This window comes from Dermochelys coriacea, chromosome 6 (genome assembly GCF_009764565.3).
Source record: "Dermochelys coriacea isolate rDerCor1 chromosome 6, rDerCor1.pri.v4, whole genome shotgun sequence".
Classification (NCBI taxonomy): domain Eukaryota; kingdom Metazoa; phylum Chordata; order Testudines; family Dermochelyidae; genus Dermochelys; species Dermochelys coriacea.
The window spans coordinates 60,704,009-60,718,435 of NC_050073.1; the positions used below are offsets into that span (position 1 = coordinate 60,704,009).

At 43.3% G+C, this 14,427-nt stretch overlaps 1 protein-coding gene across 6 annotated transcripts in view; it reads right to left on the reverse strand.

Moving 5' to 3' along the window:
• The window catches only part of SLC8A3 (solute carrier family 8 member A3), a 185,984-nt gene that overhangs the window by 41,091 nt on the left and 130,466 nt on the right, over nucleotides 1-14,427 (reverse strand). For 2 of the 6 annotated variants that reach the window (XM_043517481.1, XM_038407585.2), the window contains exons 1-2: nucleotides 7,744-7,850; nucleotides 6,411-6,514 (exon numbers count right to left, since the gene is read on the reverse strand). In XM_043517481.1, the coding sequence (XP_043373416.1) occupies nucleotides 6,411-6,429 (19 nt within the window). In that variant the 5' untranslated portion in view covers nucleotides 6,430-6,514; nucleotides 7,744-7,850. Of the gene's footprint in view, nucleotides 1-6,410; nucleotides 6,515-7,743; nucleotides 7,851-14,427 lie in introns of those variants that run through there. The other 4 variants (XM_043517480.1, XM_038407581.2, XM_038407582.2 and 1 more) reach the window with 2 other exon arrangements.

Genomic DNA, 14,427 nt, shown 5'->3' on the forward strand with positions numbered 1-14,427 from the left:
GTAGGAGAGTTTAGCCAAAAGTATGGATTGACTATACTCTGCTGAACATTGTGTCCTGTATTGTGCTGAGTAGCATCCCTTCTGTTATGGTAAATTGCTGAATTCATATAGCTAGCAGCAACTTGGGCTTGCTCAGCAACAGAGTTCGGAATTTCAATGGCACAAGGCATCAAACCAAGATCTGGATCCAAATTAAGATATCCAAATCCTGCCCTGGGGTCTTCACTTAAGCATGTAAATGCTTGTCTTATGCACCTATGTGCCAACTGACATTCTATCGTCTGTGCTTTCTGGCTGTGAAATGTGGACAATGCATTGAAACCACATTAGCCATCAGACGCATTTCATCAGTGCTGCCTATTACTTAATTCTTAGAATTAACTGGCTGGATAACAAGGCATCTGGGTGAGCCCAAATCACTGGCATTGAAGCTATGATCGTGAAAGCACAACTGAAATGTGCTGGCTCTGGCACTAGACAGCCTGAATGGCGATTACCTAAAAGATTACTTTCTAGTCTACTTTCTGTCTAGTCAAGGGACATGCTCGCACTCCCAACAGAGGCCAGAAGAAATGCTCTGAAGGCACTTTGAAAGACAATCTAGAAGTGTGAGACAGACAGCACGCTGGGAACAGCCTGCATGCAATAGAGCTAAATGGAGAGCATCAACCACAAGGGCACACACTGAAGAAAACCACATCCCGTATGCTGGGTACAAATATGCCAGCAGAACATACAAAGAGGAACTCCTAATCAAAAACAACTTTACCTGGGCCTGCCAAGAGTGGCTGAATCTATTTCTCACAGTGGCCTAGTGAGTCATTAAGGCCCATGCTACGTGATGACAATAGTGATCGTTGTACTGACAGACTTTAATAATAAATGGTATCCACATGCATGTTTGTGTGTGTGCATGCACATCTTTGAGTAGGTTTCTGTGAGTATATGTTTGTATGTGTAACTGCATGGAGCATCTACATATTTGCATATGCCAGCATATGCCTACATGTATGTGGTTAAGTTTGCGTATCCCCACATCTGCCTATCCAGGTTTTATATTACACCCATCACCATTGCATTTGCTCTTCATATGTGTGTATATGCTGGCATGAATGTGCACATTTGCAAAAATGTGCATGCCTGAATGTGTTAGCATGTACATGCACATGTGTGTACGCTTCTCTTTATGGCGGTGTGTATCTGCATGCACATGTATGTTTGTGTGTGCATATCTTCATAAGTATGTGGGTGCTTTCAAACCCTTCATGGCCTATCCCCATCCTATCTATCGAGATGACAACTCCCATCTCCGACCGGCCCCTAATGCCAGGCTGTATCATCCACTGGTTACATTTGCAAAGAAGGATATCTGTGCTTTTGCCCATGCTGTCCCTCACACTTGGGAGAAGCTCCCTGTAAACATCAGCAAAACTAATTCATTATCCTCTTTCAAATTCCTCCTTAAGACTAGGAGTACTTGTGGCACCTTAGAGACTAACAAATTTATTAGAGCATAAGCTTTCGTGAGCTACAGCTCACTTCATCGGATGCATTTGGTGGAAAAAAAAAAAAAAAAAGAGTTTTTTTTTTTTTTTCCACCAAATGCATCCGATGAAGTGAGCTGTAGCTCACGAAAGCTTATGCTCTAATAAATTTGTTAGTCTCTAAGGTGCCACAAGTACTCCTTTTCTTTTTGAGAATACAGACTAACACGGCTGCTACTCTGAAACCTCCTTAAGACTCTCATTTTTCTTGACAACAGTTAGGCAGGGAGGGTGTAGTCTATCATGCTGACCAATTTTGGCTCACGGTTTCCTCGTATTCCCTTGTCTGTCTATATCCCTGTGTTGTCTCTTGTCTTATATTGTAATCTCTTTGGTGACAGAATCTATCTTTTTATTCTCTGTTTGTATAGTGCCCAGCACAAGGGAGTCCTGGCCATGATTGGGGCCCCCTAGATGCTGTGATAATACAAGTCATAATTGTGTATGTGTGTGTGCGCGCGCGTGCATAGTTGTCACTGAATGATTCTGCATGTGTTTGTTTGTCTGCCTCACAGGTGCATGTGTCTGTGTTGACCTTGTCACACGTCAGTAGGGGACTTTGCACTACATCAGTGCTTGGTGCTCTATATCCAAAACCATTATGTGCCATCTAATTCTTCATCAAAGCCAACAAAATGGTGCCCTCTTGTGGGAGCACTCTACAGTACATGGAATCTTTTGAGATTTCATAGGATTAAGAGGGTGACAGTGTATAAATACATTGAAACCCTCTTTCCTTCCCTTTATTTTTAAGTGCTGAGCCCTTACATTGGCTACACCCTAACGGGGCTAATGAAATGTGTTCATCTCTCCCTCTTCTGTGGACATGTTTCTTGGAAATTTGCAGATAATCCTCATAAATGGACAAGTGCACCATCCTCTTCTATTGTATCTCTCATGTCCTGCTGGTAAATGATGGCTGATGATAGGTGCTCCAATGCTGTCATGGAGGCAGGCAGCTGCCTTCTAGGATTTGTCCAGCCGACCTCAGGGTCTGACACTGCCCTCTGTTTTACACCATCTAACCCCATTGTCTTTAATGGAGTTGCATTCAATTTGCATTGGTGTAAATGAGAGAAGAAACATGGTCATTGTGGACCAGTGTCACAATGTCACATGACACAATGTCATGGCAATGTAAACAATGTCCAATTTAAGTTAATTTGGAGATTTGTTAATGGGCGGATGGTGCCCTGGTTAGAGGAAGCTGCTGCGCGAGTGGGATAAGAAACAAAAGGAATTTCAACAAGGGAAGAATCACGTCATGTCCAGTCACCAGGCAGATGTTTCTCATCCCGGGCAGTACTACATAGAAGTGAGGGGCTATAGGAAACGCCTGGAGGTTGACAGATACTGGGCAAGCTTCCCCTGTGCTGCTCTGCCAGTCACCTTTGTACTAACTTTCAGCACCCCTTACTATTAAGGCCCTAGTAAACTTGTGCTTAGCTGTATGGTGATTTGGCAATGCAGACAGACTGTACACATGGGACTGGGATGAGTCCACCAAATTGACCTAACTAGGATTTAAAACTCAGTTGGTCAGAGATGAGTGGCAAATGCAAGAAGCCTCTGTTCTGTCACTAACCAGCCTGGCCCTTGCTTCACTGGACCTGAATTAAACCTGTTTGGCTTCAGCCTCTGCTGCTGTCCTAGATGTTGGCGCCCTTTCTTCCTAATTTCAGAGTAAAAATCACAGCGTTTTTCTTTTCTTCCTCAGGACCCTCCCCTGTCTCTTCACAGCTTTTCCCATGCCATCTACCTACTAGCCCTGCTCCTTTATCACAAGCCCCTGCCCGACAAGGTGCTGCAAGGTGTCTTTCCTCTTCCCTCGCGCAGGAGTGGGGGTGAACAGAGTCCCACGCGAGCTCTCTCTTGTTGTATCTTCCTCGGTCCTTTCGCGGCAGCCAGATGGAAGCTATGGCAGTGCTAGATCCAAGTATGAATGGCTGACACTACAGGTGCAGCAGTGTCCTGCCTAGTTCCTCTCCACTGACTTCCAACAGTGCCTCTTCTGCTGCTCCCCATTACGCTCTACGTTGGTAGTGAGGAGGAGAAGAAGCCGAAGGACTTCAGAACACGTGCACGAGAGGAGAACTGTACTGTCCGCAGGGCCAGATGAAGACAAACCAAGGTGATAGGCCCTCTCCAACATGAGGATCCCCGATTGCCTTGTTCCTGCATCATGGACCTGACCCCACTTGGGCTGGTAATAGCCAGGGTCACCCACCCAAGAGTTGGCCTGCTAAGGGACCCACCACTACTCCTTTTTGTGGGGGCAGGCTGGGTATCCCCTCCGCCCAGATAAGGGAGCCCCCATCTACCCACTGGGGGACCCTGGGTGATACCATCTCACCCAAATCATGTGGTGGTGTCGCCAGTGAAGTGCCCACCCCAAGAGTCCTCTGTGTGGTGGTGTTAGTGGAGGCCCCACCAGAACAGATTTAATAGTTATCATCCCGTTGAGATGAATGAGGCAATTCATACTTCTCTGAGCTATTGTTTCACACAGGCTTCAGATTGAACCCCTGAGACATGGAGAACCACTCCATGAGGGACAGTCTGAAATACTGGTGGGATGTGACCTGTTTCCTCCCTTCCTGTTGAGTTACCTATTTAAAGATTGCAGAGGAACTGGAGAGGCTGCACTGGCCTCTCCTCCCATCCTAGGGAGTCTCTAAGGTAGCCTCCTTAACTCCCTCCATGGAGTAGGGGTGGGGAAAGCAGCTGGAGCTGACACCAAGGAGTACAGTGGGATGGGAGAGGCCAGGAGGCCATTAGACATTTTCTGTGACAAAGGGGCCTTCTGACTGGGTACCTTCTACCTCACACTGCCCCTCTCATTCCCCTACATTCTTAGATGGCAAGCTCTTTTGGACAAGGACATCTCTTTGTTATGTGTTCCCACAGTGCCAACACAATGCATTCCTGGCCTCTCAACACCAACCCAGTGCACATGATAACCGATAACATTTCCGTGGGGTGATTAGGGTGGAAGAAGGAAGCATTGGCTCAGGAATGGGGAGAACTTTTGGGGGAAATAAGAAAACTGTAGCTGACCAAGATATGTATCTTTAGTATTTTGTCTACCCGTTGTCAGTCTGCTGCCATTTGTCTGTCTTGTCTATTTAGGTTGTAGGTTCTACAGAGTTACTTATGCGTTCCTATACACGTGCACAGTGCTGAGACCAACAGGGACCTGATTCTGAGTGGGGCCCCCGAATGCTACTGCAACACACATAACAGTAATACATGCTCCATGGCACCTGGTGTGGAGCATAAGCTGCCTCATGCTGACAGGGCTCAGAGGTAATAACAGCTATTGCCTGCTGAGGAATGTCCCCGTCTGCAGTGACTCTGGCTGTGGTACAGAGAAGGATCGCCCTCCTTCTGATTAACAGAAATTGCACATCTACTATTTCCTTATGTCCCCATCTTCAAACACCCACACGCCAGTGCTGTTCCTCTCCACCAGCCTTGTGTAAACCCCACGCTGGAAGAGTTGTTTTGGGCAGGTAGCACAACAAAGCCTAGGCTTTGTAAGGATGGGTCTCCATCAAATGGCTTCTCCGGGGAGCCCTCATTTGCTTAAGCCAGTTCTGCATTGTGTGACAATGATGGCATGCCCTTGAGAGGAATTCTCGGTGACTTTGGACACACTCACAGTAAGACTCCAGCAGGGATGCATTCCACCCCCGAAAACACAAGTCATCCAAAGCAGAATCCATTTCCGGTGGGACTTAGACTTACATTAATAGCCATCCTCTGGGACAAATGAAATTGTCTCATTCTTCATATATTTGAAGAGTCTAAAATCACATGATGCTTAATTGCCCCATTTGGCATCTTTGTTACAGGAGCACCTAAAATGGGATTGTGCCCAAATTACGCTCAGACAGGCACATCAACCTGCCTGAGTCCCAGCTCAGACACCAAAATGGAGATCTGGATATCCTTTCATTAGGTGCTTATGTTTAAAAATTACACAAAGTGGGCCAGATCCTGAGTCACTGTGGTGATGGTAAGACGCACTGATTATTACAGTGGCACAGGAAGAGGTTGAGTGTTTGGGCAGGTAGACAGATACAGGTATTTTTAAGTACAGTATAGCAGGTAAAATTGGATACTCAGAGTCTGAGTTCTTTTCTAGCTCTCCCACTCACTTGCTGTGTCATTTTGGTCAAGTCCATTTAACCTCCTTGTGCCTCATTTTACCGGTGTGTAAACTGGGAAAATAAGGCTTCATACCTACCTCACAGAAGTGTTGTGAGGCTCCGTGAATGAATATTTGTGAAGTGCTTGGAGATTCTTGGATGAAAAAAAGCTAGAGAAGTGCAAAGTATTATTACTGTAAAACCAAAACACTGTGACTGTGATTCCCCTGCTGTACGGGACAGGCTTTTAGCAAAGACTCAGAGGAACCCAACAACAATATTCAATGATGCACCAGAAGGGACTGGGGACAAAGGAGGGACATACAGTACTGAAGAGGGGAGCTGAAGAGATAGCCATGCACTACATTCTTTTCGGTTCTTTTTGACTCCCTTCAGTCTCGGCATTAAGGGGGGAGAAGGCGTAGCAGCAAAGATGTCATCAAAACAAAATAAAACCAATCAAAACTGATGATATTAATAAGGCCCGAGGCCCAAGCATTGCACAAAAGGAGGATCAGAAATAAGCTAGGCTCTAAAAGGCAGAGATGACACCGAAACAGGGTGAGAGCGAGAATACAGGAGGGAAAAGAATAAAAGTTGATTCATCTAACGGGGAGGAGGAGAAGAAAAGATGGGTGGGAGGGAGAAGAAGGGGTTACTTTTTTGGATTTGGGGTTTGGTTGCTTTTGGTTTGTTTTTAAAAAGGATCTCACACCTGATATTCCTCGTTCCATCCATTTCGGTTCACCAAGGGCAATGAAGAAAGTCTCCTGCCTTTCGTATTCCTCCTCATCTACTATTTTAACCCTTACGGTCTTCCTGTAGGGACAACAAGAAAGACAGCCGTGTACAATGGGTTGGCTGGTTGGAGCGGACACAGCAGCAGTCCATTCTCACATGCAGCCCATTGCTGCTGCTGCCTTGGGCAGTGTTTTGTTTGCTGGATATGGCGCATTGGTAGTAGTTGCTCTTAGGGTGAGTAGGAAAGTATTAGAGGAGGAAGATGGGGGTGGGCGGGGGAGGGGAGGGTTGGACTTTGCTGATGGTTAGTGGGAGGTGACTTCTGCAGCACATTTAATTTAGTGTCACATGGTAATAATATCTCAACAGCTGACTAAGAATTGACCAGTCAGAAATAACCAAGGGCAAAACAGCCACAAAGATATCAAACACATTTTAGTTGAAGGACCGATTGCTTCTCCCCCCGCTCATAACTGGTAAGACGTTGGATCTGGAGGTAGGGAGCAGGACAGAGAGAAAGCCATACATACACACATACATGCATGGGCGTTGGTGAGGCTGGGGCTGTCCATTCCGGGGGGGATCTCTCATTTGACTTTGAGGGGACTGGGTGGTTTTTTTACCTCTCCCTTTTTATTTAAAAACAACAGATATTTTAGTTTCTTGTTTCTAGTTGTTTTCTAACTGTTTAATAAACATTACTCACCAGCCCCTATTAAGTAGGTCTACCTGGGGATGAAAGCCCTGCAGCATGGCCGTGGCTAGCCCGGGTCAGCTGAGGCTGGGATCTTGGGCAGGGGCTACAGGGCTAAAAATTGTGAGAACTAATGTGCTGCTTTCATATGGGCTTTGACTCTTGTATTTTTATTAGTATGGGTCTAAGGCAGGCCGACAGCTCCTCTAGGAATCTGGGTATGTTTCCTATAGATGTTTTGCTACTGAAGCTGCACAGATGGCCAAGCTGCACAGAAGGTCCAATCTTTCCAGCCAATGGGAGCAATAGAAAACCCCACCAAGAGCCATTTCAACAATGCTGGGGTGGTATTCTAATCTCTCGCTTACACACAGTCTCTCTATCTTGTCCCCTTCCCAAGGTCCCTCCCAGGATAGTGCCCCATCTGGCTAAAACCCCATAGGTACCATGTGACAAGTTTGTGCGTGCACAGCAGTGTTAAGGACAGAGCGATTGGAAAACAAAAAGAAATCATAGAAAAAGAAAAAAAACAGAGGAGAAAAGAAGGCAGGAGAAGAAAGAGAAGAAGAGGAAAGAAGAATGTTAACATTAGTCTGGAGGACCAGTACTACACCTTTCTGTAAACTCATATCCACCATGCGTGGGCTCATCAGCTCAATGAAGAAAGTCTTGTTTTTCTCATACTCCTCATCATCAATTACCTTGATGTGAACTGTTTTGCTGTGGATTGAAAAATAATAAGTGTCATAAGAAGAAGGAGGGGATAGGAAAGCAAGGGTGGGAGAGGGTAAGAGAAACAAAAGAGGAAAATTAGACAGTCAAAGTTTACTCCCTTTGAATAGGCTCAAAGTGGCCCTGGAGAGAAATTTACTTCCCCTTCCTGTATATTTACATTGGCAGAATAAAATAGGTAACTACAAGGCAACTAATCCTTCGGCCTTGCACCTGATTTACACACACAAGTGCATGCTTTGCTCACACAGTTTCTCAATGGGTATGTACACACACACACACACATACACACACTTCACAGGCACAATTTTTGCTAATAGGTTTGAAAATTTGGCCTAAAACATCCTTTCAACAAGGAAACCATAAAAGGAGTGAACAAACCTGCCCCCTGTACACATGGGAATTTACTGCAACTTAATCCCGCTCACCACAATCTAAGCATTCAGTATGTTAATCTGGCTAATCAGAGTTCTACTGGACAATCTTCCTCTGGAGGCTCCCACAAGCTGTGTTGGGCAGACTCTGGGGCAAATTCTGACACTTTATACAGCCAAAATGCTCATGAATTCCATGAGCATCTTCACTGAATAAGGATGAAGGATTTGCTCCCAGTCCGTGTCCCTGTTCCCTCAATTACACACACACACACACACACACACACACATACAGAGAGAGAGAGAGAGAGCAATTCAGACTCTGCATGCCTTGAAGGCTTAGACAGTTGTTTTGTTTTGCTTTCACTTAGCGTTGCTCTTGATTGCCTCAGGGTGTAAACTATACCTGCACTTTGCTTTTTTTTTTTAATTTGATTTGCAATAATCATGAATGGTTATAATCTCAAGACTCTTGTATGCTGGCTCCTTTACTCAGAAATGCACAAGGCAATAAAGGGATAGGATGTGGACAGAGAACAATCGTGTCTTAAGAAATGGATAGCAGGAAGTGCTATATGAAATCACATCCCTCCTTTCTCACTGTAAAAGGAGCTCATGCTTTCAGACTCTGGTGCAATTTCTCACACTTTTTAATGCAAAGCAGTTTATGTGTGCATTGACATTCATATATTATATTTATATTATCTATACCCACGTGTTTATACATTATAAATATGTGTATGTATACACTTCAGGGCTCCCAAACACTGCAGAGACACTGAAAGCCCTCAGTAGGCAAGCTCTGTGAACAGCAGTTACAATTAAAATCTGGAACTATCTCCACCTAACGTTTCTGAAATAAGAAATGTGTAGCAAATGCCCTACATTTCTCTAGCCATAGGTCAGCTCTCTCTGAAGACTAAGCCAACTAGCTAATTCACCACATGATGAGCTCTGAGCCTGCGAATGACTTAACCTCCAAACAATTCCCTCCTCCACACAGGCTTCTTCTGCACAGTCCTCCTACAATCATCTCTGCAAAATTCTGACACCTCCTCAATTTTGGACCATCACGTGGTATATTCAATGTGTCTAACCTGTTGTGTCTGTGTGCAGAAAAGAAGGAGAAGTCATGCAGTTAAATCACAGGACTGGAAATCATGGGATCTGTGTTATATGTTCCTATCCCTTTAAGTAGCTTTTGGTGCCTCCATTTCCCCATGTGTAAAATGATGTTATTAACACCCCACTCACAGGAATGTTGGGAAGTTTCCTCCATTAATGTGTGCGATGTGCATTCAAACCCTTGGATAGAAAGTGCTAGAAAACTGGAAAGTATTGTCATACTGCTCTAGATTACAACTCCTCAGGGCAAGGACTGAATCTCCTACATATGTCCAATGCAAGCACAATGTCAGCACTCAATAATAGTAATAATAACCTTGAGATAAACTAGAGACCGTGGCTTACACACTACAAACATATTCCACCAACAAAGTCAGCTGGCTTTGGAAATAATCATCAGTGGTATGCACTGGTGCTTCTTCATTCCTCAACCAAGATGACAGGAATTATTTACTTTCCTGTAATGAGAGAATGATCTGGTGTCACTGGTCAGTTATCAGTGTTTTCTATGGAGCTACCACTTAAGTTATCTCTAAATACTATGCAGGTATTGCTTCCTCCACAGAACTCTCATGGACGTCGATGGAACTTGAATGCATTGACTTGACCATCCGGAAGATCAGGCTCTAACTCAGTAAGTAAACCACAAATTCATAAATATTCAGGAAATCCCTATGGTTCTGTGAAGGAAAAAAATAAGAGGCTCAATCCACTACCTCGGAGGTCTTGCAGCTCTGCTCATGTCTTAATGTTCTGGTTGCATATAGATCCAAATTGTACACAGCCAACTTACTACAAGCACCAGGCACTAAATTTACTTCAGCATTTTAAAATCCAAGAGTGCTTCAGAAAGACAAGTGTTCAGCCTTGCACTCAAGTGCCGCTGCAACCCGAGCCACTCTGCTGATGCCCCTGCCAAAGTGTATAGTGCTGTCATCAAAAGACCTGGCTATGTCGTAGAGTAAACCAAACAGTTCCCATGATATCACGTCGTCAACAGCCAGACCAGGATTAATACTGTAAGTACTGAGCCATGCCTGCTGGGTAATGACTCAGAAAAGTGCCTCACTTAAGAGTAATATAGGAAAAAGAACATTTGCCAGTTATACAATGCTGTAACATTGGGGGAAGACTCCTTCTGGACACCTGCAAGTAACCATTTTACACTATGAAGCAGGAAGTTTGATTAACTTCATTACTTTAGCTTGCATACCTACAGCTATTAGTAAGCATCACAAGACTATCTAGTCCTCCTACAAATGTCCAGCCGCAGCATTTGACTCAATGGCCTACTGCCTAATAGGTTCTACAGTCTGACTACATCGTGGAAGGCAGTTCCTTTTAGTGGTTCTCAGTTTGATCTAGCCCTCTTAGTCATCCATTGATTTCATGTTATAGGCGAGGAGGAAAAATAGAGACTGATGAGCTTTCACTGTCTTTCATCATTACAAATATGCAAGAGGAATCACTTGTAATCCTTCTCCTTGCTACATTAAATCATCCTGATTTTTTGTAATCATTTGCTGTATAGAAATTGTGTATTAATGCTAGACAGTCTCATCTCCCTTATCTGGACAGTTTCAGTCTCCACCAATGCAGCTTGAAGGACATAGGATTTTAAACAAGGTGTCTCTGATGAAAACCTGAGTACTGTGCTGAGACTTCACAAGTGGCATACAGTCTATGCGTCTTTGGAAATGTTTACCAGCACATGGGGCCCACCCAGGTTGACTGGTGGTTTGTTTGTTTTTTTAATTGAATGTTGACTGGGCCCATGACACTTTGCAAATTTTTTTTAGTTTTCTGTGGATTAGATCTACATCTGATCTGTCTGTATGATCTTTTTCTCTCTTTTAGGATTTTCAAAAGTGGCTAGTGATGGGCTACTCTGACAGGTTTTGAAAATCCCATCCACAGTGTGTAGGTGCACTAGTCGTTAACACTGCCTGAGTGTTACCATTCCAGTGGTACCATCCATACCATTCACTTAACTTACAACTTTTATGAATTTTTACTTTTAAAAGCTGAAATTGTCCAGGTTTTTTCCTCAGCCCATGAGAGAATATTTTGAAAAAATTGAGCAAAATAGTTCAAATATAAAGAGAGTTGGAAAAAAAAAAGTACAATTTTGTCATTTTACAACAATTTCTGTAACCTCCTTTTGAACAGCTCCAGTAGGTTAGAAGCCTGAAATTTGTGAAGGACATAGTCTCTGCTTCATTGATATATCTTTCTGGGGCGCAGTACGAATCAATTTGGATTTGTCCCAAGTTCTCAGAGTTTAGAAAACACACTTCATGAATGCACACAGTTTTGTTTTGTTTTTGTTATATGAGAAAAGGTTTTACAAACAGCGTCTCAGTGTTCCATTGATACTATGCATGAATATGTAAGACAAGGAGAAATTCTCATTTAATGAGAAAGTGTGTGTGGAATATGATCTCTTGAGGGCGTTTGTGGAATGCCTGATTTTATATGATCTCTTCCTCTGCAAACTGAATACTCAAAATTATACCCTCAATGAAGCAATGACTTACTGAGCGCACATTTTGTAAAGTACAGAGTGTTCTATTACTGTCTAGCATATAATTCCAGAGGAAAGCATTTCTTTATAGATTTTCTTTAAAAAAAATCCACCAAAACCCACTACCTATAGAATTCCATAGAGAAAACATTAGTTGAGCATTTCATGGTTTTTGGGTGCTTCTTTTTGTAGCCTTTACATTCTTTTAATTATTAACTGTTTGATGAGTGTGTGTGGGCAGACAAACACATACATATACATAGGAGCTGGAAGAATGATGCTGTTGCAAAAAAAGCAAATGCAATTTTAGGTTGCATTAACAGAGGCATAGCACGCAAGTCAAGAGAAATGACAGTACCACTCTACTTGGCACTGGTTAGATCTCATCTGAAGTACTGTCTCCAGTTTTGGTCACCAATGTATAGAAAGGATGTAACGAAACTGGAAAGGATCCAGAGGCAAGTGACAAAGATGTTCAAAGGGATAGAATGCAAGTAATCTAAGCAAAGGCTGAAGGAACTGAGTATGACTAGTTTGGAAAAGAGGAGATTGAAGGGAGACATGATCGTGATCTTCAAATTCTTGAAAGTCTGCCTTAAAAAGTTGTTCTCTTTTGCCACAGAAAGCAGGACAAGAGACAATGGGTTCAAACTACAGCACAGGAGATTTAGATTAAATTTCAGGAAAAACATCCTAACTGTAAGAACAGCAGGATAATGGAACAGACTGTCTAGGGAGGTTATAGAAGCTCCTTCACTGGAGGTTTTCAAAAGGAGGCTGGATTGCCATCTGTTTTGGATGGTTTAGACACAACAAATCCTGCATCTTGGCAGGGGGTTAGACTAGATGACCCTTGCGGTTCCTTCTAACCCTGTGATTCCATGATGCATTCTGCCTCAAGCATGAGTGTAGGCTAAGAATGGGTACAAACAAGGTTATAGGTTACATGTAGTTAGCCATCATGAATGGCTATAATCTCAAGACTCTTGTATGCTGGCCCCTTTACTCAGAAGTGCACAAGGCAATAAAGGGATAGGATGTGGGCAGAGAACAATCGTGTCTTAAGAAATGGATGAAACTTTAAGTGCAATCCCCAGCAAGTTAATGAGGCCCTTAGCCACATGATCCCATCTTAGGCTTTACTCCTTTCACTAGGCAAGAATAACTTAGTGGCTGCAGAGTCAGGGTCTCTTGCATTGTCTGCCCTGGTCATCATTTTTACCTTGTGCTTATGTGCTTTCCTATTTTCTAATCATTGGAGACTAACTGGTACGGTATCCCTGTTGCAGGCTGCTCCCACTCTCCCAAGCCCTGTGTTGCTTCTGCTGCTCTCCTTTCCAATAGCCCGCTCTCTGAGAGTGGTAGTACAGCATCAGAGGTAACTCAGTCAGTCATATAACACAGCTGATTTTAGTTGGTTTTCATACCACAAACTTATTGAGTCACATGCTGTATGGGTATTGCATCTTTTGGTTTTTAAATTAAAACCCAAACTATGATGACTCCCTATTCTTGACTACCATCTACAGGAAAAAAATCAACTTGAATGACACTGCGCTAGTTCAAATTGGATCAGAGCTGCTGAAATGGTCCCTGCACACAGCATACAAGCAGGCAAACTGAACACTATATAGGTTATATGTTTGCAAATAACAACCCTTTCCCTCATAACCCAGCTTCTGCTTCTGAGTCATCCTGCAGGAAAATAATGATCTTTAATGCCGCTCATTCAAATCCAGCCAAGTTCAGTAGTGATCAAAAGTTACCACCATTTGACATCTGTTCAATGGCCCACACAAAATCAATCTGGTGGAGAGGTATGACAAAATCACAACCCACACCTATGCTGGAAGGCTTAAAAAGAGCACCCAGAGTTCAACAGACCCTAGAAACTAAACAACTTCTTCTTCCTAACGGTGGGTCCTTCCATGCTTGGGCTGAGACACACGCTGCAAGAGGCAGGGTGTGTGGAAAGCTTACACTGCTGCTGTCTGGGATAAACCAGTTCTCTGGATAGAGGAATTAGGTCTCCAGGATGCATATAAAATATTGATGCTCTAATGTATGAGCTCTTATGGAAATAATTGTGATATTAGCAATGCAGCAATCATTAGGACTTCACTGAGACTGAAGTTGGCTGTGAGGAAGAAAAAAAAACTTGGCTAAAAAAGAAATATAATGAAGTAAAAAAGCCAAGGGAAAGTATGAAGAACACTTTGATTGATCTTGAAGACAGACAGATTTTCAAGTTTTTCCCAACATTAAAGTTTAACTCCAAGGCAACAATTGGTTTCTGGAAAGTCAGTAAAATCTCTGAAGCAACATAACCAAGAGAGCAAATCCTCTGAATTCCTAGATCAACTCAACTTGGCTACAGATTGGATTGTTACTGTACCCTCAAGCTTTAAAATCCCCCCCCCCTTAAGCTTTTAAGAGAGCTTTGAATTTTATAACAAATCCAGCAGAATGATGGCTTCTCCTTTGCTACAAGCTCCTTTGCTACAAGCTGAACTGAGAAAAAAAAAACATTTTTCCTAGCTCT